The following is a 26303-nucleotide window of genomic DNA, read 5'->3' as shown; positions in this document are numbered from 1 at the left end:
GTGGGTGCCGGGCTCCTTCGTTCCCTAAGAGTGTTGTCATCTGCACCCCCAGGCCATCCTGTGTCGTTACAACGAGGAGAGTCAGAAACATGCAGCCTTAAGCCTCAGCAAGGAGCATAACCCCACCCAGTATGAAGAACGAATGAGAATACAGAAGGCTGGAGGGAATGTCAGGTAACCCTGGTCCGAGGGCAGTGGCACTACAGCGTGGACGTGGCCCTGGGCGCAGTGGGCTGTGCTGGGCGGCACAGTGCTCTGAGACTCCACCTGACACGTAACAGTGGTGTGTGGGTGGTGACCACTACAGGACGAGAAACAGGCCTCTTAACTCTGCCAACGGACCATCCCGTTCAAGTTCACGTTCACCATTTGCAACATTTTCTCTGTGCCTAGGAAGTTCTTTTTTTTTTTTTTTTTTTTTTTTTTAATTTTTGACAGGCAGAGTGGACAGTGAGAGAGAGAGAGACAGAGAGAAAGGTCTTCCTTTGCCGTTGGTTCACCCTCCAATGGCCGCTGCGGCCGGCGCACCGCGCTGATCGAAGCAGGAGCCAGGTGCTTCCCCTCGTCTCCCATGCGGGTGCAGGGCCCAAACACCTGGGCCATCCTCCACTGCACTCCCAGGCCACAGCAGAGAGCTGGACAGGGAGAGGAGCGACCGGGACAGAATCCGGTGCCCCGACCGGGACTAGAACCCTGGGTGCCGGTGCTGCTAGGCGGAGGATTAGCCTATTGAGCCATGGCGCCGGCCCGGAAGTTCTTAAATACTATCACTTGTCACACAAGTAAGTCTTAGGTGAATTTTCCAAAGAGGAAATCTGAAGTGGTTAAGACAGGCATTTGGACTCCCCAGGAGTGGCTCAGAGGGCACGTCTCACCGGGCTCTGCCTGCAGCAGTTCCATCGGTCCTCTCTCTAGTCTCGGAAGCCCGTGGTTCTGCTTTGGTCTGTCGTCTGCCGTTTCTAAGGCAGAGGAAGAAAGGTTTGGTCTTCTCCATGCTGGAGGGGACTTGCAGTTCAAGGATGTCGAGCTATGAATGTGGCTGGACGAGTTTTCTGGTTTGCTGTGCAGTTAGACCATCAGGGTCCTATGTTCTGCTGGAGTCGAGACAGAAGTCTTCTCAGTGAGGCTGCCCGGATCTGTGTCCCCCCACAGCCCCATCTGTGTGCTTGTCTGGGGAGGTCTGTGTCACCACTCCAGGCCAAGTGCGGCCGTGGTGCAGGGAGCCTTCTGGAGGGTGGCTGAGCTCCAGGAGTAGGGAGAGGGGGTTTCGGTCCCTGTCACTGCAGTTGACATGAGTAGTGCTGAACTGGGCCTGCTGTCAGTCACGGGCAGTGCTGTTTGCTGCATTTTTTTTTTTTTTAAGGAGAGGGATCTGTAGTTTTTTTTTTTTTTTTTTTTTTTTTAAGATTTATTTATTTATTTGAAAGTCAGAGTTACACAGAGAGAGAAAAAGAGAGGCAGAGAGAGAGAGGGAAAGAGGTCCTCCATCCATATTTCACTCCCCAACTGTCTGCAACGGCTGGAGCTGTGCCAATTGAAAGCCAGGAGCCAGGAGCTTCTTCCTGGTCTCCCACGTGGTTGCAGGGGCCCAAGGCCGTGGGCCATCTTCCCCTGCTTTCCCAGGACACGGCAGAGAGCTGGATTGGAAGTGGAGCAGCCGAAACGCGAACCGGCGCCCATGTGGGATGCCGGCTTTACCTGCTGCACCACAGCGCTGGCCCCTGGCTGCACTGTGACTGCTGTGGAAGTGACTGCCCGAGGATGTGACCTGATGGGACTGCATCACTCCTGCCCTGAAGCTGCAAGGTTCTGCCGTCGCCAGATTCCCCAGAAGTAGTTTGATGTGGCAGTTCTGTGGCTGCAGGGAAGGCCAGTGGCCGTGCAGTTCCGTTGCTTTCCTCATTCCCCACGTAATCTGGAAGGGTGTTCAGTGGCCTGGGACAGTGCGGGCCTGGGTGTAAATCATTACATTTCAGAGATGGGTGTGGATCTCTGTCCCTGTGACCTGCTCCCTGCTGCCCTGTTAGTGAGGTTTTCAAACACAAAGAAAAACCTTAGAACTGTAAAACAAACATTTTCATACCTACCACCCAGATTCTGCATCCCACAGCTTACTTTGGGTGTGTGTGTCAGGCTGCACTGTTTGAAAGGTAGTAGCAGACGTGATGACGTAACACCCTAAATACGAGGGTAAGGACAGACAACGTGATCAGTGACCACGTTGTCACCTGAGACTGAACTGTTTCCCTAGGCTGCATTAGGTTGTCGATATCCTGTCTGACACTCTAGGTTAGGTTGTTGATATCCTGTCTGACACCCTAGGTTAGGGTGTTGACATCCTGTCCGTGTGCCTATCTCCCCACCTGTCCGGACCGTCTTTGTTCCCAGTCACCCTCAGGCAGCACCCAACCTTGGGCTCTGTTTCTTGCTAGACTTTTTTTTGACAGGCAGAGTGGATAGTGAGAGAGAGAGACAGAGAGAAAGGTCTTCCTTTTTGCCGTTGGTTCACCCTCCAATAGCCGCTGCTGCCGGCGCATCTCGCTGATCCGAAGCAAGGAGCCAGGTGCTTCTCCTGGTCTCCCATGCGGGTGCAGGGCCCAAGGACTTGGGCCATCCTCCACTGCACTCCCGGGCCACAGCAGAGAGCTGGCCTGTAAGATAGGCAACTGGGAGAGTCCAGCGCCCCAACCGGGATTAGAACCCGGTGTGCCGGCGCCGCAAGGTGGAGGATTAGCCTGTTAAGCCACGGCGCCGGCCTCTTGCTAGACTTTGCAGTGTGTTGGCCTCGGCCAGCAGTGGTAGAGTCTCTCCAGTTGTGAATTTGTGTTTCTTCATGGTGCCATTTTTCAGTTGTTTCCTGTAGACTAGAAGCTAGATGTAAAGCCTTCTGTAGATTAAGATTAAATGTTTTTAGTAAAAGTTCTATGGGAGGGCTGGTGCCGCGGCTCAATAAGCTAATCCTCCGCCTTGCGGCGCCAGTACACCGGGTTCTAGTCCCGGTCGGGGCGCCGGATTCTGTCCCAGTTGCCCCTCTTCCAGGCCAGCTCTCTGCTGTGGCCCGGGAGGGCAGTGGAGGATGGCCCAAGTGCTTTGGCCCTGCACCCGCATGGGAGACCAGGAGAAGCACCTGGCTCTTGGTTTCAGATCAGCGCAGTGCGCCGGCCACAGCGGCCATTGGAGGGTTAACCAACGGCAAAGGAAGACCTTTCTCTCTGTCTCTCTCTCACTGTCCACTCTGCCTGTCAAAAAAAAAGAAAGTTTTATGGGAGATGCTATATACTTTTCTATATATATAAGATTGATTTCTTTGAGAGAGAGAATTACAGACAGAGGGAGAAACAGAGAAAGGTTCCATCCGCTGGTTCACTCCCCAAATGGTCACAACGGAACCAGGAGCCTCCTTCAGGTCTCCTACATGGGTGCAGGGCCCAAGCACTAGGGCCCTCCTCCACTGCTTTCCCAGGCCACGGCAGAGAGCTGGATCGGAAGAGGAGCAGCCGGGACTAGGACCGGCGCCTGTATGGGATGCTGGCACCACGGACAGAAGCTTAGCCCACTGCCTCACAGTGCCCGCCCTGACACTGTACACTTGAGACCCCAGCTTGTGTAGGTGCAGGTGACATCACCACCGGGCGCAGGAGTCCCAGCACATGGGTGGCTTCGTGTCTCCCTGTGCGAGAGTAGGTCATGTGGGAGTGCACTGTGCTACCTGGGCACGTTGTTTCCATTCGTGCTCCTTGCTTCATTAGGGATGACAAAGGAGGGTTTTCCTGTTCTCCTCCCTCCCTGATAGGGGTAAACACGGTACTTCTGAAAAAGCTGTAGTTTGCAAAGTAAAATGTCCTCTGTTGTGGAGACCGGAGTTCGCCCTTACCCTCTGCTTCTCCCCTTGTTTCCTTACCCCGAGAGTCACTGTGGACGAGTGGGCTTCATGTACTCAGTATGCTGAGCTGACTCTGTTTGTTTTTTTAAACATTTATTTTTTATTTATTTGAAAGGCAAAGTTACAGAGACAAGGAGGAGGAGGGAGAGAGAGAGATTGATTTTTTCATCCCTGGTTCACTCTCCAAATGGCCACAATGGCCAGAGCTGTGCCGATCCAAAACCGGGAGCCAGGAGCTTCTTCCAGGTCTCCAGTGTCCCTGCGGGGGTCCATGCACGGGGCCATCTTCCACTGCTTTCCCAGGCACATTAGCAGGGAGCTGGACCAGAGGTGGAGCAGCTGGGTCTTGAACTGGCGCCCATATGGGATGCAGGCATTGCAGGTAGAGGCTGAACTTGCTACACCACGGCGCTGGCCCCACATGGCTGATTCCAATCACAGCACTGTGGTGTTTTCTGCTGCCCACATTTTTTTTCTTTTGACAGGCAGAGTGGACAGTGAGAGAGAGAGAGACAGAGAGAAAGGTCTTCCTTTTGCCGTTGATTCACTTTCCAATGGCCGCCGCGGCCGGTGCACCGCGCTGATCCGATGGCAGGAGCCAGGTGCTTCTTCCTGGTCTCCCATGGGGTGCAGGGCCCAAGCACCTGAGCCATCCTCCACTGCACTCCCGGGCCATAGCAGAGAGCTGGACTGGAAGAGGAGCAACCAGGACAGAATCTGGCACCCCAACTGGGACTAGAACCCTGGGTGCCGGCGCCGCAGGCGGAGGATTAGCCTATTGAGCCGTGGCGCCGGCCTGCTGCCCACATTATCCAAGATGTGGCCAGTGGAAGCTTCTTCAGGCTAGTCCAGTGACCTTTTCATGTTTGGGTTAATCGTGTGTGTGTGTGTTTGTGTGTGTATTTGTTTATTTGACAGGCAGAGAGAGCGAGACAGCATTGTCATTTGCTGGTTCATTCTCAAATGCCTGTGTTGGCTGGGGTGCTGAAGCCAGCAGCCAGGAGTGCAATCCAGGTCTCCCATGTGGGTGGCAGGAACCCAACTACATGATCACCTGCTATCTCCAGGGCACGCATTAGTAGGAAGCTGCAGTGAGGAGCCAAACCTGAGTATCAACCCAGAGTACCCTGATGTAGAAAATCTCACCTGCTAGACCAAGTGCCTGTCCCTTGGGCTAATCTGTAATAACCAGAGTCTGCGTGCTGGGGTTGCTCATTTCAACTGGAGTATCATTAATTCTGTGCCTAGTCAGTGACAGATGGCACTCGGAAGCACACATTTTAAAGTGTATGCTTTGGGGCCAGTGTTGTGGTGCAGTAGGTTAATCCTCCGCCTGTGATGCCGGCATCCCATATGGGCACCGGTTCGAGTCCCGGCTGCTCCATTTCCGACCCAGCTCTCTGCTGTGGCCTGGGAAAGCAGTGGAAGATGGCCCAGGTCTTTGGGCCCCTGTACCCGCATGGGAAACTGGGAAGAAGCTCCTGGCTCCTGGCTTTGGATCGGCTAAGCTCCTGCCATTGCACCCATTTAGGGAGTGAACCAGTGGATGGAAAACCTTTCTCTGTCTCTCCCCTCACTGTCTGGAACTTTACCTCTCAAATAAATAAATTTTTTAAAAACTGCATGCTCAGCTGGCTATTTCTTTTCCTTTTTTTAAAAAAATTTATTTATAGCCGGCACCGTAGCTTAACAGGCTAATCCTCCACCTGCGGCGCCGGCACACCGGGTTCTAGTCCCGGTTGGGGTGCCGGATTCTATCCCGGTTGCCCCTCTTCCAGGCCAGCTCTCTGCTATGGCCCGGGAAGGCAGTGGAGGATGGCCAAGTGCTTGGGCCCTGCACCCGCATGGGAGACCAGGAGAAGCACCTGGCTCCTGGCTTCGGATCAGCGCTGTGCGCCGGCCGCAGCGGCCATTGGAGGGTGAACCAACGGCAAAGGAAGACCTTTCTCTGTCTCTCTCTCACTGTCCACTCTACCTGTCAAAAAAATAAATAAATAAATAAAAGTTATTTATTATTTGAAAGGCAGAGAGAGGGAGATCTCACATTCACTGGTTTACTCCCTAAATGCCTGTAACGGCCAGAACTGGGCCAGGCCAAAGCCAGGAGCTAAGGACTCAATCCAGGCCTCCCACTTGGATGGTAAGGATCTGAGGTGAGCTGTCACCTGCTGCCTCCCAGAGTGTGTGGTAGCAGGAAGCTGGAATGGGAAACATAGCCAGGGCTGGAACCCAGACCTGTGAGATGTGGGTGTCCCTAATGGCAACCTCATTGCTGTACCGAACACCCACCCCAGATGGCTGTCTTACTCAGAATTAACGTTATAGGCCTTTCTCAGAACTTCTCTGAGTTAGTATTTGTGGCTCTTTTATGCTAAAAATCTTGGTTCCTGATAATTTAGTGTATTTGTCAAAATGGTGTAAAAATTACAGTGTCAGAATTACCACTGTTTGTGATTTGAAATGTTCCTTCCTGTTCTCTTGCCCTTGGAATGTATCTCAGGGGTGGGCGTTGGTGCAGCAGTTAGCACCCTGCCAGGGATGCCCACGTCCCATGTCGGAGGGCCTGGGTCCGAGCCCCCACTCTGCTCCAGTCCAGCTCCCCGCTGATGGACGCCCTGGGAGGCAGCAAGTGATGGCTCAGTACTTTAGTGCCTGCCCCCAACGTGGGAGACCTGGACTGAGTTCTGGGCTCCCAGCTTTGGCGAGGTCCAGCCCCAGTGCTGTGGGCATTTGAGGACCAGACCAGTGGATGGAAAATATCTATCTGTGTCTCTGTCTCTGTCTCTCTATATCTGTTCCTTTCAAATAAAATGAAAATAAATTGAAAACAATTTTTTGAAAGATGTGCTGTCACTATTGTGTGCAAAGGTTAAGTAATCATTTTCATTGTTCGGTTATTATCATTATTACAATTTTTTATATATTAGGGCTTTTTTTCCTTTATCAATTACATGGAGAAATTGGAACCCCTGTGCATTGCTAACGGGACTGTAAAGTGGTGCAGTTGCTGTGGAAAAAGCGTGGCAATTCCTCAGACTCTGACATAGAATCACCACGTGGGGGAGGGGCGTTCAGCCTGACAGTCTGGGCACGAGTTAAGGTGCCCGAGTCCCACATCAGAGCTCCTGGGTTCAATTCTTGGCACTCCAGTTTCCTGCCACTGCACACCCTGGGGGCATAGTGTAGGCTTGAGTAGTTGGGACCTGGGTTGAGGTCCTGCTCTGGGCTGTGGTCCCAGCCAGGTCCCCACCCTCAGCCCAGCCCAGCCAGCCCTGCCCTAGTTGTTGTAGGCATTTGGGGAGAGAATCAGTGGGTCAGAGCTCATTCACTCTCTCTCAAATGTAAAAAATATATATTTTAATTATCATTATGTCCTAGAAATTCCATTTCTGGCTGTATACCCCAAAGCGCTGAAAGCAGGGACTAGAAAAGATGGTTTTACAATCCACGCTCACAGCAGCATGTTTACAGTAGGCAAAGGGAGAAACAACCAGTGTCCACTGACTGAGGAGTGCGTGAGCAGAGTGAGGTCTGTCCACACGGCGGGAGCTCATGCCGCTCTCCGGAGCCATTCGTACACGTGGTGCAGTGTGGATGAGTTTTGAGGCCGCCATGATGGAAGTAAAATCAGCGAGTCCGAAATAAAATCACCGTGTGATTCCACCCCATTGATGTGCCTCGAGGAGTCAGTGTTAATGGGGACAGAACGTCAGTGTTTAATGGGTGCCGGGGGAAGGGGGGCCGGGGAGTCGGTGTGTAATGGGGACAGAATGTGGGGTGGGGGTGTGGGGGAAGGGGAGCGGGGAGTCGGTGTGTAATGGGGACAGAATGTGGGGTGGGGGGTGTGGGGGAAGGGGAGCGGGGAGTCGGTGTGTAATGGGGACAGAACGTGGGTGGTGGGGTACCGGGGAAAGGGGATGGGGAATCGGTGTGTAATGGGGACAGAACCGTGGGGTGGGGGTGTGGGGGAAGGGGACAGTGAATCGGTGTGTAATGGGACAGAACGTGGGGTGGGGGTACCGGGAAAGGGGATGGGGAATCGGTGTGTAATGGGGACAGAACGTGGGGTGGGGGTGCAGGAAGGGGACAGGGAATCGGTGTGTAATGGGGACAGAACATAGGGTGGGGGTACCGGGAAAAGGGGACAGGGAATCGGTGTGTAATGGGGACAGAACGTGGGGTGGGGGTACAGGGAAGGGGAGCGGGGAGTCGGTGTGTAAATGGGGACAGAATGTGGGGTGGGGGTGTGGGGGAAGGGAGCGGGGAGTCGGTGTGTAATGGGGACAGAACGTGGGGTGGGGGTACCGGGAAAGGGGATGGGGAATCGGTGTGTAATGGGGACAGAACGTGGGGAGGGGGTACCGGGAAAGGGGATGGGGAATCGGTGTGTAATGGGGACAGAACGTGGGGAGGGGGTACCGGGAAAGGGGATGGGGAATCGGTGTGTAATGGGACAGAACGTGGGGTGGGGGTGCAGGGAAGGGGAGCGGGGAGTCGGTGTGTAATGGGGACAGAACGTGGGGTGAGAGTATCGGGGAAGGGGATGGGAATCGGTGTGTAATGGGGACAGAACGTGGGGAGGGGGTACCGGGAAAGGGGATGGGGAATCGGTGTGTAATGGGGACAGAACGTGGGGTGGGGGTACCGGGAAAGGGGACGGGGAGTCGGTGTGTAAATGGGGACAGAACGTGGGGTGGGGTGTGGGGAAGGGGACAGGGAATCGGTGTGTAATGGGACAGAACGTGGGGTGGGGGTGTGGGGAAGGGGACAGGGAATCGGTGTGTAATGGGACAGAACGTGGGGTGAGAGTATCGGGGAAGGGGACGGGGAATCAGTGTGTAATGGGGACAGAACGTGGGGTGGGGGTGCAGGGAAGGGGAGCGGGGAGTCGGTGTGTAATGGGGACAGAACGTGGGGTGGGGGTGCAGGGAAGGGGGACGGGGAGTTGGTGTGTAATGGGGACAGAACGTGGGGAGGGGGTACCGGGAAAGGGGATGGGGAATCGGTGTGTAATGGGGACAGAACGTGGGGTGGGGGTGCAGGGAAGGGGAGCGGGGAGTCGGTGTGTAATGGGGACAGAACATGGGGTGGGGGGTGCAGGGAAGGGGACGGGGAGTTGGTATGTAATGGGGACAGAACGTGGGGAGGGGGTACCGGGAAAGGGGATGGGGAATCGGTGTGTAATGGGGACAGAACGTGGGGTGGGGGTACCGGGAAAGGGACGGGGAGTCGGTGTGTAATGGGGACAGAACGTGGGTGGGGTGTGGGGAAGGGGACAGGGAATCAGTGTGTAATGGGACAGAACGTGGGGTGAGAGTACCGGAAAGGGGATGGGAATCGGTGTGTAATGGGGACAGAACGTGGGTGGGGGTGCAGGGAAGGGGAGCGGGAGTCGGTGTGTAATGGGGACAGAACGTGGGGTGGGGGTGCAGGGAAGGGAAGCGGGGAGTCGGTGTGTAATGGGGACAGAACGTGGGGAGGGGGTATCGGGGAAGGGGAGCGGGGAGTCGGTGTGTAATGGGGACAGAACGTGGGGTGAGAGTATCGGGGAAGGGGACGGGGAGTCGGTGTGTAATGGGGACAGAACGTGGGGTGGGGGTACAGGGAAGGGGAGCGGGGAGTCGGTGTGTAATGGGGACATTTGGAACCTGGGAAGATGAGAGGTTGTGGAGATGGGGCGGCGGTTGCACAGCGGTGTGAGCGCACTTTGTGCCGCTGAACTCTGCACTGACTGACAAGTAAGGTGGTGAATTGTAGGTTCATTGTATCGCCATGTAAGGATGAAGTGCGCCTTAGTACACGGTTCACAGTCTGAGCTGAGTGAGCACACGTAGGCGCCCTGCTCTCTGCTGTCCCCGTTTACCCTATTTCCTGATCTTGTTCTCCGAGGGCCCCCACCCCCGGCCCAAACAAGCAGATCTACCTATGTATTCTATTTTCCCTGCCTTGCTACACTGGTTACTGCCTGTGACACTGAATCCCTCCGGGAAGGTAAGGGTCAGGGAGGCTGCAGACAGCATTGAGATTTGAACCTCAGATGAGGGTACTTAGGATGTTTGTTGACGTAGAATGACAAGATCATTTTATTTTAGTGCAAGGAAAGTTTGAAGCCCTTGCAGGACCATGCACGAAGGGTCTTCAGAAAGGTCATGTCAAGTGCACATTGCGAAAAACTGCATGGAGCTAATACAATTTTGCACCAAAATAAGCTTAGCTTTTAATTGCGTTTTTCTACATTTTGAAGGACCCTGGTATGTCAGTGGTGTATGCCTAGAACTTGGTCAAATCCAAGACTCATAGCTAAAAGAAACAGTCTGGGAATCACCCCTGTGGGTCCTCTGTAGCACCCTCATATTAACACACTGGATTTGGGGTTCCAGCCCCAGCCCCGCCCAGATGTTCTCCTCAGCGAGAGCAGTGAGGGCCTGCTTTTACTCTCTGCTGGAGGAGTGAGTCTTGCTTTTCTTAGCAGCCGGATGAAGTCACAAAATCTGATTGTGAAGAGAGAATGGTAGCAGATACGGGGATAAAGGCTGAGATCTGAGCTTGTGATTGGCAGGTGACGACAGAAGAGAAATGAGGTGGGGCAGGAGGCCCATCCTGATGAGGCTGACTCCCGGGGATGGGCAGACTGGCCTGGCAGCTGGGACTTCAAAGCCACTCCTGGGGCCGGTGATTGGCACTGCAGTGTGGGGCCCCCACATTCCTTACTGGGGTGCCTGGGTTTGACTCCCAGCTCCACTTCTGATTCTAGCTCTGTGCTCACGTGCACGCTGGCAGGCTCAAGTAGCTGAGACCCTGCCACCCACATGGGGGGTCCAGATTCCGTTCTCCACTCATGGCTCTGGCCTGGCCTGGCCTGGCCCTGATGTTGCAGGCATTAGGGGGGTGAACCAGCAGATGAAAGATCTGTGTGTCTCTCTAATTAATGAAAATTAAGATTAAATGTCTATAAAGGCCAGCGCCGCAGCTCACTTGGCTAATCCTCCGCCTGCGGCGCCGGCACCCCGGGTTCTTACCCCGGTTGGGGCGCCGGATTCTGTCCCAGTTGCTCCTCTTCCAGCTCTCTGCTGTGGCCCAGGAGGGCAGCGGAGGATGGCCCGAGTGCTTGGGCACTGCACCCGCATGGGAGACCAGGAGGAAGCACCTGGCTCCTGGCTTCGGATTGGCGCAGTGCGCCAGCCGTAGTGGCCATTTAGGGGGTGAACCAACAGAAGGAAGACCTTTCTCTCTGTCTCTCTCTAACTCTGCCTGTCCAAAAAAAAAAAGTCTGTAAAAGCCACTTCCAAGGGGCTGGCTTTGTGGTACAGTGAATTACAATGAGGCCTACAATGGCAGCATCCCATATCGAAGCACCTGTGAGTCCTGGCTGCTCTGTCTCCCACCCAGCTCCCTGCAAATGCACTTGGGAAAGCAGTAGACAGCCCAAGTAGTGGATGGAGTTCCAGGTTCCTGGCTTTGGCTTGGGAGTAAACTAGCAGATGGAAGATCTCCCTCTCCGTCACTCAAATTAAAAAAAAAAAAAAAAAAAAAAAAAAAAAACACTTTAATTAAAAAAAAAGCCACTTCCTACAAAGAATTGTGATTCTGGGAGAGAAACTCTGCAGGTAGGGGAAGGAGAATAAATTCCCAACGATTTGTTGGGAAGAGGCTGCTCTGAGCATACGACGTCTGTTGTGTCCATAGGCGCAGACTTTGTTAGAGGTGAGTACACGCCGGAAAGAGTGCTAGCAAACATGCTAGTACACTCTAGAGAGAGTTCTAGAAAAACTGATGAAGCAGGCTGGGAAGTCTGGGGCCACTGGGGCCTGGTGAGCAAAGCCTGGTCTGTAGTTGTCCTTTTGAATTTTCACTGAAAATTGACCAGATGCAGGGGTGACACCGTGCAGTGCTTGGAGCTAGGGCCCTGCTTTGCTTCTGTTGAGCTGAATGGCATTTGCGTGTTCACGTCCTGGATCACACTGCCTTGGATGGAGGCACAGCATGAGGCCGGCTGGCCATGTCCGAACACAGGTATTTCTGATGGATGGGCTTCCCCAGAGCCATGTTCTGCCCACTGCTGAATTGCCCGGGGAGGGAGTCCTGCCTCTGCTGTTACTCTGCCTGCCCGGGGAGGGAGGGAGGCCCTGCCTCTGCTGTTACTCTGCCTGCCCGGGGAGGGAGGGAGGCCCTGCCTCTGCTGTTACTCTGCCTGCCCGGGGAGGGAGGGAGGCCCTGCCTCTGCTGTTACTCTGCCTGCCCGGGGAGGGAGGGAGGGAGGCCCTGCCTCTGCTGTTACTCTGCCTGCCCGGGGAGGGAGGGAGGCCCTGCCTCTGCTGTTACTCTGACTGCCCGGGGAGGGAGGCCCTGCCTCTGCTGTTACTCTGACTGCCCGGGGAGGGAGGCCCTGCCTCTGCTGTTACTCTGACTGCCCGGGGAGGGAGGCCCTGCCTCTGCTGTTACTCTGACTGCCCGGGGAGGGAGGCCCTGCCTCTGCTGTTACTCTGCCTGCCCGGGGAGGGAGGCCCGGCCTCTGCTGTTACTCTGCCTGCCCGGGGAGGGAGGCCCGGCCTCTGCTGTTACTCTGCCTGCCCGGGGAGGGAGGCCTGGCCTCTGCTGTTACTCTGCCTGCCCGGGGAGGGAGGGAAGCCCTGCCTCTGCTGTTACTCTGCCTGCCCGGGGAGGGAGGGAGGCCCGGCCTCTGCTGTTACTCTGCCTGCCCGGGGAGGGAGGGAGGCCCTGCCTCTGCTGTTACTCTGCCTGCCCGGGGAGGGAGGGAGGCCCTGCCTCTGCTGTTACTCTGCCTGCCCGGGGAGGGAGGGAGGCCCGGCCTCTGCTGTTACTCTGCCTGCCCGGGGAGGGAGGCCCGGCCTCTGCTGTTACTCTGCCTGCCCGGGGAGGGAGGGAAGCCCTGCCTCTGCTGTTACTCTGCCTGCCCGGGGAGGGAGGGAGGCCCTGCCTCTGCTGTTACTCTGCCTGCCCGGGGAGGGAGGGAGGCCCAGCCTCTGCTGTTACTCTGCCTGCCCGGGGAGGGAGGCCCTGCCTCTTCTGGAACGGGGATCAGTTTCGGGGAAGCAGGCGGGTGCAGGTTGTCCTCGCTCAGCCTAGTGAGTCCTGTGTCTCCCACACTCACTTTGGCTGTACTGGCGTTGCTGGTGGTAACTCGGTCTTCTGGGACCTGCCAGCGCTGAGGGGTCATGACGGGCACGGCACCTGGTCACTGCACACTGAGGAGGAACTCTGTTGGCGTCAGCTCGTCTTTGGACTTCGGGCTGCCCTAAAGCTGGCAGCCCCATCGCTCGTCAGTCTTCCTTTGTCCCTGTGTGCCTCATGCGCCCTCTGGCTGTGTAGTACTTTGTGTGCTACCACATGCTGATTTTCACAGAGGCCAGCAGGACAGCAGCTGACCGTGAGTCTCTGAGAGGGGCCCGGGCACAGGTGCAGGTCCGCCTGCAGGCCAGCAGCCCAGGCCCAGGTGTAGCTCCTGCCGTGGCACCCGTCACACCGCCTGCAGAGCTCCCGGGTTAGCAGTTCCGCACCTCCACACACACGCGCTCTCACACCTCTTTCCTGGTTTTACAGATGAGGGCTGAGGGCAGGGCAGTATGTGCTGGCCGGACCTGAGCCGTCGTGGGCACAGGAGGCTGCTCCCCGGCAGTAGGACTGTGCCGTATGTCTCCCGCCGCCTCCCCTCTCCTGTCCGCCTCTGACGCTGTGCACGGGCTGTCGTTCGTGTGGACACTAAGTCGGCCCTGTAGCTGCCCAGAGAGAAGTGTGCCTTGAGTCTAGCAGTAGCCATCTTGGTGTCGTCCCAAATCCAGTTAGACTGAAGCGCAAAACATCCCTCGTTCCAGCTGTTCATTTCTTCATTTAGAAAAACAGGAATGGAGAAACGGAGACTGCTCTTCCATTTACTGGCTCATTGCACACATGGCTGCAACAGCCAGGTCTGGGCCAAGCTGAAGCCGAGAGCCAGGAGCTCCGTCCTGGTCTCCCACAGAAGCGGCAGGGGCCACCTTCCACGCCTTCTTGGGCATGTTAACAGGAAGCCAGATCAGAAGCGGGCAGCCAGAGCGTGAACCAGCACGCTGATACGGGATGCCAGCACTGCAGGTGGCGACTTAACCCCTGCACGACGCTGGTCCTTGTTCCTGCAGTTCTTTTTTTTTTTTTTTTTGACAGGCAGAGTTAGAGACAGAGAGAAAGGTCTTCCTTTCGTTGGTTCACCCCCTAAATGGCCACTACGGCCAGCGCGCTGTGCCGATCCGAAGCCAGGAGCCAGGTGCTTCTCCTGGTCTCCCATGCGGGTGCAGGGCCCAAGCACTTGGGCCATCCTCCACTGCCCTCCCGGGCCACAGCAGAGAGCTGGCCTGGAAGAGGAGCAACCGGGACAGAATCTGGCGCCCCGACCGGGACTAGAACCCGGTGTGCCGGCGCCGTAGGCGGAGGATTAGCCAAGTGAGCCACGGCGCCGGCCATATTCCAGCGGTTCTTAATCCTGGCTGCCTGCTGGAATCACTTGAGGAGCTTTAGACAAACCTCGCGCAGGCCCTCTGTCCACCTTGGGTTGGGCCTGGTGCTGCGGCAGGCGAGCTGCTGCCAGAGCTGTCGGACTGGGCGCTCCTCCTCCCGCGGGTGGCAGTGACGAGCCGGCAGACGTGGGGTCCCAGCCCACGTCTGTGACTCCCGGTTAGTGCTCTCATGAGGTTATGTGCCCTGGACCCATGATCTATCACATGGAATCTGACACTTTTCCCGTTTTAGGGATGGGCGTGTCCTGGGTGTGCTAGAGGTGTCTCGTTCCATTGGAGACGGGCAGTACAAGCGCTGTGGGGTCACATCTGTGCCAGATATCAGACGCTGCCAACTGACGCCCAATGACAGGTAATCACCCTACCCTAGCACAGGAGTGCGTGTACGCGGTGTGTCTGTGACCCTGAGCCCCTGCTGGGTGTGTGTGTGTGTGTGTGTGTGTGGAGAGGATGGCCATGTCTTGGGCACTGGGGAGCAGAGAGCGATAGAATACAGTCCCCTCTGGTGAGGCCCACAGTGGTAGGGGTCGCACAGGGGATGGGCAGGGGCAGCCAGGTCGGTCCTATATAGGAATGTGGGGTGCTCTGGGGGCTGTGGCGGTGGGGAGGGGTTGTCCCTCCTGGAGAACGGGGCTGGGCTTCCTGGCAGAGGGGACCACACCAAGCAGACAGGTGGCAGGGTGAAACAGCCTGGCCAGGCGCGCACCAGGAAGCAGTTCAGGGGCTTGGAGGACGGGGGAGATGGGACACGGTGGCAGGGCACTGTGGGGACAGAGGGTGAAGGACTCCTGGTTCCAGGCTGAAGTTTGAACAAGCTCATGATTGGTGGAGAATCGGGGCTGGTTTCCAGGCAGAACTGAGAGAGGCCGACCCCGCAGTCGGGGTCTTGTGTCCTGCGTGTCTGAGACGGGGACAGTGCAGCCCGGCAGGCTCAGGCCTGGGCTGCGAGGCCAGGGCGACCTGTGGACAGATGTCCGCAGCTAAGGTGCAGGAGAACCCTGCAGGCGGCTCAGGAAACCGCACTCGGGCTGATTGGAGGGGTGAGGGCAGCGGCGACACTGCCACACTGGGGGTCTCTGCCCCAGGCTGTCGGTGGGGAGCAGAGTGCCCTCTCCTTTGTTCCCCACCTGCCGCAGCGGTCCGCGCTCCTGCCTTCCCGCAGGCTGGCACGTGTTTCCCGCAGGAGAGCTGTCTGCCCAGCGCCCGGGCTTTGTCCACGGTGCCTTCGCAGGCCACGGGACTCGTTCAGGGCCTGTCAGGGCAGCAGCAGGGGCAGGGCTCTGCTGGCACTCGACCCCACCACAAGCCCGTGTGCCGAGTGAGTGCTGGCTGGCTGGACGCCCCCCAGGACATGGGCACTACGGGAGGGAAGAAAGCTGGCCCAGAGCCATTCCGAGTGGCAGGGTGTGCACAGGCGGTGGACGCGTGTCTGCTCTGGGTCTTGGACCCGCACACAGCGTCCCAGCGCGCCCCCTCAGCCCTGCGCCTCTGGGAGGTGACAGCAGGCAGGTGGTGCCACCAGGTCAGTGGACGAAACCCGGACGCCGCGTCTTCAGTCGGTGATTTCTCGAGGGAGTCGGACCTCGCAGCACCTGATGGCGGAGGAAGGGGGGTGAAGGGAAGCGCGCTCCCGGTTTTCATGTAAAACAAATCTTAGCCCCGAGTAACTGGAAAATATTTATTTTACTTCCGTCTGAGAATTGGACAGGTGCTTATTCTGCCCCCACCTCCAGGCCGTCCGGTTTTTACAGAGCTCCTGCTAACACCTCCTCTCTCATCCTGGCGCCGCAGGTTCATCTTGCTGGCCTGTGACGGGCTCTTCAAGGTCTTCACTCCGGAAGAAGCCGTGAACTTCATCTTGTCCTGCCTTGAGGTAGGCGGTCTCGGAGGGGGTCCTCTGTCTCCACCACACCTTCTGTCAAGTTCTGAGGCCCGGGTCCTCGCGGGGGCAGCCGGGGGCTGTTTTGGTGGGACCTGTGCCCAGGGCTGTCTGTCTCTCGTGGCCACGGTGCCACAGGAGGTGACAGGCCCCTCTCCCGCCTGGCAGGACGAGAAGATACAGAGCCGGGAAGGCAGGCCCGCCGTGGACGTCCGCTATGAAGCTGCCTGCAACAGGCTGGCCAGCAAGGCGGTGCAGCGCGGCTCCGCCGACAACGTCACCGTGATGGTGGTGCGGGTAGGGCCGTGAGGCCCCGCGCGGCCGGGGCACGCGTGCTCCTCCCGTGTGCGTGCTCATTGTGTTCTGTGTCCTGCGGGCGCCCGTGGTTGTAAATAAAGGCTGCTTTCTTTTTCCCTCCCTAGTCCTGTGAATCCCCTGCCTGTGCTGTGAGGAGCGAGGATTCCGAGGTCGGATGTGTCTGCTTCCGAGGCTGCTCTGGCCTTGCCTCCTGGAGGCCGTGCGGGCGCCTGGGCGGGACGCACACCGCTGCTGGGCCTGTGTGCTGTGGGCGGAGCGGCCTGTGCTTCCACAGCCCTCTGACGGGCCGCGGAAAGGAGGCCAGGCTGACGTCGCCAGGGACGAGGCTGGGGCCTCACCCAGGGTTTTGGGGACCTTGTGCTCCCCTTCCGTCTTCACACACACACTGTTGGCGACGTCGCACGACAGGGCCCAGGCCGGCCAGCAGACCCACCCATGGGTGAGCAGCTAACAGCATGCACCTCCACGGGAAACGGTGAAGGGCTGGGGTGATAGGGTCAGCTGTCGGCTCCGGGCCCTGGCTGGAAGGCAAGCGCCTCCTGGGCCAAGTGCCGGCTGCCGGCCACAAGGCCGCCGAGGTCCTGCTTCCTGCTTTGGGGGTGTGCGGCAGCTGGCTTCCTGCCGCAGGGAGGGTGTTCACGGGGGCCCTTCTGGGGGTGGTGCCCAGAGGAGCGCGCGGCCGGCCTGCTGGGGAGACGCCTCGGACACCTCTGCACGTGAGCGCTCGCGCGCGTCAGCCATGCCTGCTGTCGCCGTCTCGGTAAAGCGGCCCCAGGTCCGTCTGCATAACTGTCTGCCTAAGGATGATGTAAGATTCTCAAAAGTTGCCTTCACGGAATCCGTTCTGTAATGTTCACTGGCCCTTGCCCAACACGGGCGCACACACACATGCCCGCGGTCTTATCACCGGGCCGCCCAGTTGGTGGCGCTGGGGTCCAGGCTGCCAGCACCGTGGTGGAAAACACGCGTGCAGACCTGCCTCCTTCTGGGCCTACTGTGTGAAGCCGGGAGAAAAGGGGAACAAAGGGAGGTTGGTGCGGCCCCCGCCAGGGCTGTTAGAAGCCACGCACCCACCTCTGCCTCCATGTGGCATCCACCAAGAGAAGTGACTCAGCCCCTCGGAATCGGGATGTGACAGTTTATTTAGCCAGTGCCTGTAGCAAACCCGGGTCGGCCTGCACGCGAGGCTGTGACTCACGTCCCCGAGCGCCAGGGAGGTCCCTGTCACCTCCAGGGGGCTCAAGGAGTGTCCGCAAGACCTCCCTGCCCACAGGGGACCTGGGCCGAGGAGAGCGTCTGCCCCGTGAACGCTGACTTTGTGCCGTCCCGTGACACAGCCCTAAGCTGCCTATGTCAGCTCTGCACATGTCCCCCCGCAGCAGCACCCAGGGACCACCTCGGTCAGTTGCCATTTAACACTTAGTTGAGAAAAAGGAGATATGTGGGTATGTGGCTTCTAACAGAGTAAAGATAACTTCTCTGACTATCTGCCCGCTGGCTACAAAGTGAAATCCAGAGAAGGGAGTGGCCACAGCACCCCTTATCGAGGTGCACGGGGAGGCAGGACCTGGGCCAGGACTTGGGCTAGCCCACGGCTTCCAGGCAGGGTGGGAACAAGTTCCGAGAACCTGCCAGGCCTGCCCAGAGGGTGTAGAGTGGTCAGTTTATGGATGCCCTTGGCTGGGAGATGCTTGGTTCTGGATGGAACCAAGGGTGGGGGCCTCTCCCAAGCCTGGTCCCCGGGAGGCCCTGCCTCCCCAGCTCCCGGCCGTCCATTTGGTGTGGGCCGGGTGTGTGTCCTTGTCCCTGCCTACTCGGGGAAAATCTGGGGGGGTCCAGGCTGACAGCTCTGCCCGCCCCCACGTCCCTTCACTGACCAAGCTCAGAGCCACACGGCCGCCTGGGTGGGGAGGAAGCAGCCCGAGCGTGCTGGGCCCAGCCAGGCTGTCCTGCCCGTGCAGTAGGAGCTGGTCAGCAGGCTGCCGACCCCATCCACAGGGACAGCTCGGCTCTTTCCAGTGGACAGGCCCAGAGTGAGGCGGACTCTGAGAGGGCTCTGGGGAGCTGAGGGCCTTGTCTGCGACAGGATTTACCGAGGAGGGGCAGAGCGGCTCCCACCTGGGAAAGGCCTGTGCCAGGTGAGCGTGCCGAGTTGGTCTTGCATGCGCTGGAGATGGGAGCCAGGTCCAGTCTTGGTGTCTGCCCCCCAGCCGCGTCCAGGGTTCCTCTGGTCCCTGAGGCTGTGTGCCAAGGGTTCACGGCGAAGGGCTCCGGTTCCCCAGGAGCCCAGGCAGGCCAGGCTGTTGCTTGGGGAGGTGCGGCTCACCTGCAGGATGCGTCCCTGGACACTGGACTGCAGAGGGAGCGGAGGCTCTCTGGGAGCTGTCCCCAGGCTGGGGGGAGCCAGGTCTGCAGCTGGGGACACAGCAGGTGCTCCGAGCACAGCGCTCCTCTTCTCCAGGGTGCACGACTCTGCTCTGGGGCTGCCGGCTCGCTGTCTCCTCCACAGGCCGTAGCCGCCGTCGCAGGGCTCAGCTGCCGTGGCCGGTGTAGCTGTTTCCAGGCGGTTCACTCCTGCACGTGGCCTCTAACGCCATCTAGCCGTCGCTCGGACCCCCGCTCTGTTTGCTGGGCAGGAGGCAGGGGCCTGTGGCGCCGTTCACACGCCCAGGAGGACGGCACTGAAGTGGGAGCCGCTGCGCACCGTGAGCAGGGAGCCGCTGGCGTTGTCCAGGAACACAGAGGTGTGCTGTCCTTTCTGCGAGCAAGGGCGCCGTCAGGCCTGGGGACCAGCAGGTGCACCCCGGGGCCAGTCAGCCGCGGTCCCTCCGCCCACTCAGCCCCTCAGTGGGCCAGCGCCCAGAGGTGGCCTGTCCCGGGCTGCAGTGTCCTCTAGTTCCATGTGTGGGTCTAGCACGGTGGCAGGGTGGCCTTTGGCCCCTCGGCCCGGCCCCAGCCATGACACAGCCATGGTCCCTGCACCAGCCGCGTCACATCCCCTGGCAACTCCCGGACTGACCTGGCGAGATCCACACAGGGCACGAGCTTTGGCTGCCTTTGCGCAGTCAGGGGGCCAGCTCCGGAGCAGACGGCCTGGCCTCCTGGCCCTGCTGTCAACTCGGGCCGGCGGGGACGGACACCAGTGCTCGCCAGAGCGCTCAGCTCACCCAGGAGCTGTGCACACAGCTGCACTTGGCTGTCTCGTTCTTAGCCAAGTCCGTCTTTATGTCAGTTTCCCTGTCACTTCTCCAAATCCCCAGAGTTCCCAGGAGAGGTGGGCATGGAGGGTTCAGGGTGGAAACACCGGCTCTGGCCTGCTGCCGGCTCAGTGGGCCCGGGTGTCATGATGTCCACTTGGAGCTGACCTCCACATCCTCCCCCAGGGGTGGCCCTGAGCACCTGTCCGGTATGCGGTGCTTGGGGAGTGGCTGTTAACGGGACCAGGCGTCCTCAGGGGAGATGGGAACCTGCAGCCCAGCTCTGCCAGGACCAACACTGGTGCCCGTGGGTGCCCTGGAGTCTGAGGGTGCTGCGCCCACTGATCCGGTCCCCATGTGTCACCCCGTGGCCATGCCCAGACCTGCGCAACACACCTGCAGATACAGGATGCCGTTTACCGAGATGGTGAAGAGCTCGCTGCTGCTGTCCAAGCCCGCGACAGCCTCCAGGGCGCTGTTCCGGGACAGACAGAGGGTGGGCTCGCCCCGCCCCCAACCCACCACCCTCGCCCACAGCAGCCAACGCCGTGCCCTGGGCCAGCCAGGGGCTCGGGGCAGAGAGGCTCAGGCCAGACAAGCCAAGTCCTGCCTCTGACGGGAAGCGGGACCTGGCTGGTGCACGTGGGGTTGGGGCCCAGGCAGCAGGTGTGGCTCACAGCCAGCTGGGGCCACTAAACCCACGTTCTCAAAGGCTGGAGAGTTTCAGACCCTCCCCATGCCACCCCGTCCCCGCGCCTGGGCTCCCAGCCGGGGATGGGGGGAAGGGAGTTGCGGCCATCCCGAAGACCGGATGGGGCGGTGGGGACCCCAGCAGTGAGTCACAGACGTGATGGTGGGTTGAGGGGCGGGACAGTGACCCCGCAAGAGGCTGAGGGTCCCTAGGGAGGCGGCAGGAGGCGGACTGGGCCCAGGTGGCACCCGGAAGTCCCTGCGCCCAGCCGCGGACCTGCGCACCGGGGGCGGAGGGGCCTTCCCGGAGGAGGCGCGCACTCACGTGTTGCTCTGGCACCGGGACTCAATGCAGATGAGCAGGCGCAGGCGGTCGCGGGGCCGCGGCGCCCCCCGCCTCAGCGGCTCGGCGAGCGCTGCGGGGCAGGCGGGGTCGTGGTCACAAGTGCGGGCTGCGGGGGCGAGGGCGGGTGGTCCCCCCTCTGCCCGGGGCTCACCCACGTGCAGCGTGGCGGCGAGCGCGTAGAAGCCGGCCACGGGCGCCGTGTACTGGCCGCTGGTCAGGTTCAGGCCCAGGCCGCGCCGAAAGGAGCCCTCGGCGTTGGGCTGCGGGGCACACAGACGTCACCCCGGGGCCCGCCCCGCGCCCCGTGCCCGGCGCCCCGGCCCGCGCCCCGGCCTCACCAGGTAGTAGGCGCCGAGCTCGTGTAGCGCGCGCCGCTCCACCGCCGCGTCCCGGCGCAGGCGGCAGTGGAAGGCGGCCTCCACGCGCGGCGTCCGCGGGCCCAGGGCCAGGGGCGCGGCCAGCAGCGCCAGCACGCCCCCCGCCTCGCCGTCGCTGTCGTCCTCGTCGTCCTCAGGGCCGCCAGGGACCGGTGCTGGGCTCGCGGCTGCTGGCCCTCCAGGGCTGCGTGGGCAAGGCTGCAGAACCGCGCCTGGCACGGGACGAGTGGTGGCCGTGGGCCGGGACACCTGCCTGCTGGGTCCGTGGGAGCCGCCCCCTCGGCCTGCAGGACCTGGGGGACCTTGCTTCCCAATTCTGCTCCTGTTTCCCTTAGCCTTGGCTACCAGGAAGCTCGGGGCACCCAGTCCTCCTCCTCCAGCCGACCCAGAGTTTTGGAAAGAAGCCAGGCCTCCATGTCAGCTACGTTGGAAGTAACAGCGGCTTTCCAGCCCGGGCAGGTGATGCATTTAAAAGAACAGGCCGTGCGACAGAAGGCGGAAAACACTCTCAGTCCCGGCTCAGCTGGCCACAGAGCAGAGACCCCACTGCTGGGCCTGGGGCCCCCGCAGTGCTCCCTGACTCCCAGGGCCGCCCGGGCACCCTGAGCACTTGGGGAGGCGGAACCCACCTTCTGCAAAGCCTTCTCACCCAGGGCCCAGAGCCAGCTGTGGGGCGGGGCCTGGGCTCCCCGGGACGCCCTCCCCGGCCCTGCTCACGCGGGCTGTGCACGCCCTACCTTTCAGCAGCAGCTGTAGCTCCCTCAGCAGTGCCTCCCCCGGGATGATGGGGCCTGGGAGCCCTCGGGGGCCGGGAGGCCCGGGGGGCCCTGGCAGGCCAAGCTGCGGGGAGAGTTCAGTGGTGAGGATGTCAGAGGAGGCAGGCGGGGACTGGGCGTCTCCTACCCACACTCCTGCCACTGAGAGGCAGGCCAGAGCTCCCAGGAGGCGAGGTGGGGGCTGCTGGGACGGGTGGCCCTGGGTCAAGGCGTGGGGCGGGGCCTGTAACCCACCCCTGCTCTGGGTGTCCTGGAGGCAGGGAGACTGGCTCTGGCCCTAGGCCCACCTGGCCCAGCCTCCAAGCAGCCCACACTGGGCGGGGTCAGAGCCCAGGAAGCCCCCACAGGGAGGAACGAGAGGCAGGGCTGGGTGGCTCAGAGGTGGTAACCAAGGTCATGGTCATGGCCCAGCTAGCACCCCTGCCTCGTGCGCCCCAAGCTGGCCTTCCCCCTCCAATCAGACTGAGGCAGGGGGAGGCTGACCCCGTGCTGACACCCAGTGTGGGCCGCACAGCCCTGGTCGAGTCCTCGCCCTCGGGGACTCACGGCAAGAGTCGGCCATCGGGGCCAAGTGCCAGGTCCCTGCCCAGGCCGGGCCCCAGGCTGCCAGTGGGAATGCAGCAGCTGCCCACCTGGGGCCCCCTGGGGGGGAGAGGGAGCTCCTCGGGCCGCCTGGCATTCAGGAGCAGCGCCAGTGGGAGGAGCCAGGCCCGCCCTGGGCCCTGCAGGCGGCAGCGTGTGCTCTGGCCCAGGGTGGCCAGGGCCGTGGCGGCCGAGGTCTCTGCTCACCTTGAGCTTCCTGGCCTTGCCCCTGCTGCTCCTCTTGCTGTTGACACCCTTGTCACTCTGCCTGACGAACAGCATCCAGGCGTCCCGGGGGTCCACGCCGCGCGCCTGCTCGCCAGGGGGCTCCTGGAACACGGGCGGCCGGGAGGTCAGTTGGCCTCTCCCAGCGTCCGCTGAGCAGGTGCGGCACTGCAGGGGTGACCGTTGCAGGACTGGCCTTCAGCGCCCGGCCTTGTCCCCAGGGGTGCCTGCCCCCACCCCGGCCTATGGAGGACGGCTCCTGGGGAACAGGTGGCCCCTGCCTTGGGGCCACCGAGGGTCACAGTCCAGGGCGGGCAGGGGGACCAGAGCCAGAGAGATGTCATGACCCACGAGTCTGCCCGGCACCTTCGTCTTCCCAGCACGTCCAGAAATGCCTCTTACCGTGCACGCTGAGGCCCGACCCGTGGGAGGAAGCTTCCGGGAAACACGTTTGGCTCCCTGGGCAGCGGGAGCCTCAGGAAGCCGGCCGAGGGCCTTGCTGAGGTCTCGGGCCGGTGGCTGATGGAGTCACGGCCCTGTGCTTCCCACTCGGTGTAGACCCAGGGCCACCCCAGGAGCTTGCTGACCCATGTGCAGGCCAGCGAGGGCTCCGGTGTCGTAGCTGGGCCAAGTACCAGGGTGCTCTGTCCCATCGGCAGCTCCCTGTGTCTTGCATGGCCAGCCGGGCCAGCGACTGGTGGCTCTGCACGGGCACCGGCACTGGGGACGCCACGTCACAGCCTCTCAGTGCCGCTGGTGGGAACCCGTGGCGGGAGGATTCCCCACACAGCTCAGGATGGGCCTGTCGAGCTGACCCTCTCAGCTGGACTCCTGGCCGGGATGGACTCTCACCCCAGTGGTTTTCAGGAGGAAGGAAAGGGGATTGTGTGGGCCGGGGGCCCCCAGGGACGGGTCAGGGGTGTGGGTGGGTGCTGGGCAGCTGCCTTGGCCAGCCAAGTTCTCCACCGGCAGGCGGTACCTTCAGAGAGGAGCCAGAGGGGCAGGTGTGGTGCAGCCAGCTAAGCCCCGGCTTGCCACGCACGCGTCCCCTGTAGGTGCCCCAGCTCCAGTCCTGCCTGCTCCGCTTCCGATGCAGCTCCCTGCTAATGCGCCCGGGACGACAGCAGGTGATGGCCCAGGTGCTTGGGCCCCTGCCACCCCCGTGGGAGACCCGGATGCAGTTCCTGGCTCCTGGCTTGGGCTTGGCCCTGGCCCAGCCCTGGCTGCTACAGACATTTGAGGAGTGAACCAGCAGATGGAAGATCTCTCTGTGGCTCTCTGCCTTTCAAATAAATAACAAATACACAGATAGCAATTTTTAAAAAGAAAAGAGGCTTGGAGTCTGAGGCAGCCTGTGGTGCCAACTTGGCCCCTAAAGAAGGCCCAAGGCCAAGGCCAAGGCTGGAAGCACCAGCGTCCCCTCTGCCTCCTCTGGCCACGCCTGCTGCCCAGCTGCCTCCTGCCTGAGTGGTTTGGGGGGTGGGCAGTGCCTCCCCCACAGGGAGCAGCTGAGGCGGGGACAGGATGCAGGGTTTGGGGAGCCCTGCCGCCTCCACATCCCCAGCCCTCCCCAGTGTGGCTGCCTGTGTGCGTGTGTGTGTGCGTGTGTGTGTGTGTGGGGGGGGTGTCTGTATTTAAAGGTGTATTAATTTATTTGAAAGGCAGAGTTAGAGAAAAGGAAGACAGAGATCTATCTGTTGGTTCAGTCCCCAAACAGCTGCAACAGGTGGGGCGGGTGAGGCTGAAGCCAGGAGCCGGGAACCCCCTGGGGGTCTCCCAGGGGAGCAGAGCCTCCCTCTGCCGCCATCCCATGAACGCAGGGAGCCGGAGCCAAGGTGGGCCGGCCGCATCACAGGCCTGGGCTCACCTGCCCATGGCTCTCAGCCTTCCCGGCTTTGCCCTGCCCCCAGGCATCTTCAGAACTGTGACCCCGGCCCGGGCAGCCCTTCCCCCCCTACCCGGAAAGGCTGCACCCCCCGGAGGGCTCTTCTGGGGTGCGGTCCCGTCCCCCACCCTCGAGCCTGGAAAGCAAGGAGCCCAGGAGGGCCGCCCTCACCCGCGGCCGGCCACAGGTCCCTGGACGAGAGCCCCGCCCCGGGGCCCCCAGGACGGTGGGCAGGACTTCGTGTCCCGGGGGAGCTGCACCCCAAGCCAGGCTCAGGCGTGCGCTCACGCTTTTACGCACAGGCGCTCCCTACTCGGGACCCGGAGCAGGGTTTCCCACTGGCCTGGTGGGGCTTCGCCAGATCCGCCCCCAAGCCAAGGTCCAGGCTACGGACGGCGGCGACCCCCGCGCGGGGCTGCGTCTACACCGCCCGCGCCAGCCGCTCCCGTGCCGGACGCGGGGTCTCGGGGCGGGCGCGGGCGCTTACCGGCGCGCGGGCGGGCGGCTCCGCACGGCCGTCCGCGGGGCCCGTGGGCAGCTCGTTTGCGGGCGGCGGCTCCTCGAGGGCGCGACCCCCTGCGGGTGCGCGGGGCTCCGGGGACCCGAGGCCCGCGGCGGCGGCCAGCAGCCCGGCGCAGGCGAGCAGCAAGCGGGCCCCGGCGGGGCGGCGGGCCGGGGCCATGCGGGCGGCTTCTCGGGGCGCGGCTTCCCGGGATCCGCGGGTCCGCGCTTTATAACGCGCTTGAATCCCGCGCAGCGCCCCCTCCCGGCCCCGGCGCGCGCTGCGAGGCGGGGCGCGTGTTCGCCCCGGGCGGCCTGAGCGCCCCCTGCCGTCCGGTGCGCCTCGCCTGCGGCCCGGCTCCGGGAGGCTCCCCGCACGCTGGGAAACCATCAAGACCCCCCCACCGCACCCCTTTAGGGCCCCCCCTCTCGGAGCCCCCCCGTTGAGTCGGCAGCCCTGCTCCCTAGCCGTGGGCGGCTTCACTGGGCCCGGCGCCTGCCTGTGCTTGGCCAGGTGCACCTGAGGCCGCGCAGAGGCCGCGCAGGTGCCCGATGAAGCTGGGAACGGAGGCCCAGCCTGGACGCCGCGGCGGGGTCCCAGGACTGAGCCCTGGTGTTCTCCTAAATCAAACGGCAGAGGCGATGGCCACGTTTTCAGTTGCTATGGAAGTGGGGTTTCCCTCTGGCTCGGCTGGGCTGTCGGTCAAGCCGGCGGGCGTCGGGAGGTCCCGGCACCTGCTCCAGAGCCCACTCGTTCCGGGACGCCCTGAGGACACAGGGTGTTCTCCAGCCGGGGGCTCCTGTCCCGGGGACACACAGCTGGGGGGAGGCTCTCCAGGCCCCAGGCAGGCCCCCCGCCCCAGGGCAGGGCCGCATGCTGGGTGGGGCCGTGCCTGCTGCAGCTGGCGTGAGACGGGAGCTCTGTGATGGCCCTGGCGCTGCCCCTGGAGTGGGTCCCACGGGTGCAGGATGCCCTGCAAGGGGGCCCAGCCATGGCCGTGACTCAGGGTGGGTGGACGTGGGCCACCTGGGAAGGTGAGGCCCGGGCTGTCACCCTTGGCCACGCTGAGGTGGGCAGGGGTGGGGACCCCCGTTTGAGGATGTGGTCCCAGGCTCATGTGACATCAGCGCCC

The 26303-nt window shown here is 61.2% G+C and overlaps 2 protein-coding genes across 6 annotated transcripts in view; one reads left to right on the top strand and one right to left on the bottom strand.

Moving 5' to 3' along the window:
* The window catches only part of ILKAP (ILK associated serine/threonine phosphatase), a 47918-nt gene extending 31224 nt beyond the window's left edge, over positions 1 to 16694 (top strand). For all 5 annotated transcript variants that reach the window (XM_062193880.1, XM_062193879.1, XM_062193878.1 and 2 more), the window contains 4 exons: positions 53 to 174; positions 14627 to 14746; positions 16186 to 16267; positions 16442 to 16694. In XM_062193880.1, the coding sequence (XP_062049864.1) occupies positions 53 to 174; positions 14627 to 14746; positions 16186 to 16267; positions 16442 to 16582 (465 nt within the window). In that variant the 3' untranslated portion in view covers positions 16583 to 16694. The remainder of the gene's footprint in view (positions 1 to 52; positions 175 to 14626; positions 14747 to 16185; positions 16268 to 16441) is intronic.
* On the bottom strand, positions 16688 to 25351 carry ERFE (erythroferrone). The gene is made up of 8 exons (XM_062193883.1): positions 25157 to 25351; positions 22767 to 22889; positions 21939 to 22041; positions 21163 to 21413; positions 20976 to 21084; positions 20804 to 20894; positions 20185 to 20263; positions 16688 to 19349 (listed from the first exon to the last, which is right to left on the bottom strand). Exons 1-8 carry the CDS (start codon positions 25349 to 25351, stop codon positions 19251 to 19253), a joined length of 1050 nt encoding a protein of 349 aa, XP_062049867.1. The 3' UTR covers positions 16688 to 19250.
* Positions 25352 to 26303: the final 952 nt, after the last annotated feature.

The sequence above is a fragment of the Lepus europaeus genome, chromosome 1, assembly GCF_033115175.1.
Source record: "Lepus europaeus isolate LE1 chromosome 1, mLepTim1.pri, whole genome shotgun sequence".
Taxonomy (NCBI): domain Eukaryota; kingdom Metazoa; phylum Chordata; class Mammalia; order Lagomorpha; family Leporidae; genus Lepus; species Lepus europaeus.
This window is presented reverse-complemented; position numbering and strand designations above follow the sequence as displayed.

Bases quoted from the DNA above. Each gene is read 5' to 3' on its own strand.
- ERFE (XM_062193883.1), bottom strand. From the start codon at position 25,351: ATGGCCCCGGCCCGCCGCCCCGCCGGGGCCCGCTTGCTGCTCGCCTGC. The intron at 22,890-25,156 runs GTAAGCGCCCGC...CCCGTGTTCCAG, and splicing joins AGCCGCCCGCCCGCGCGCCG to GAGCCCCCTGGCGAGCAGGC. The intron at 22,042-22,766 runs GTGAGCAGAGAC...CTCTCCCCGCAG, and splicing joins GCAAGGCCAGGAAGCTCAAG to CTTGGCCTGCCAGGGCCCCC.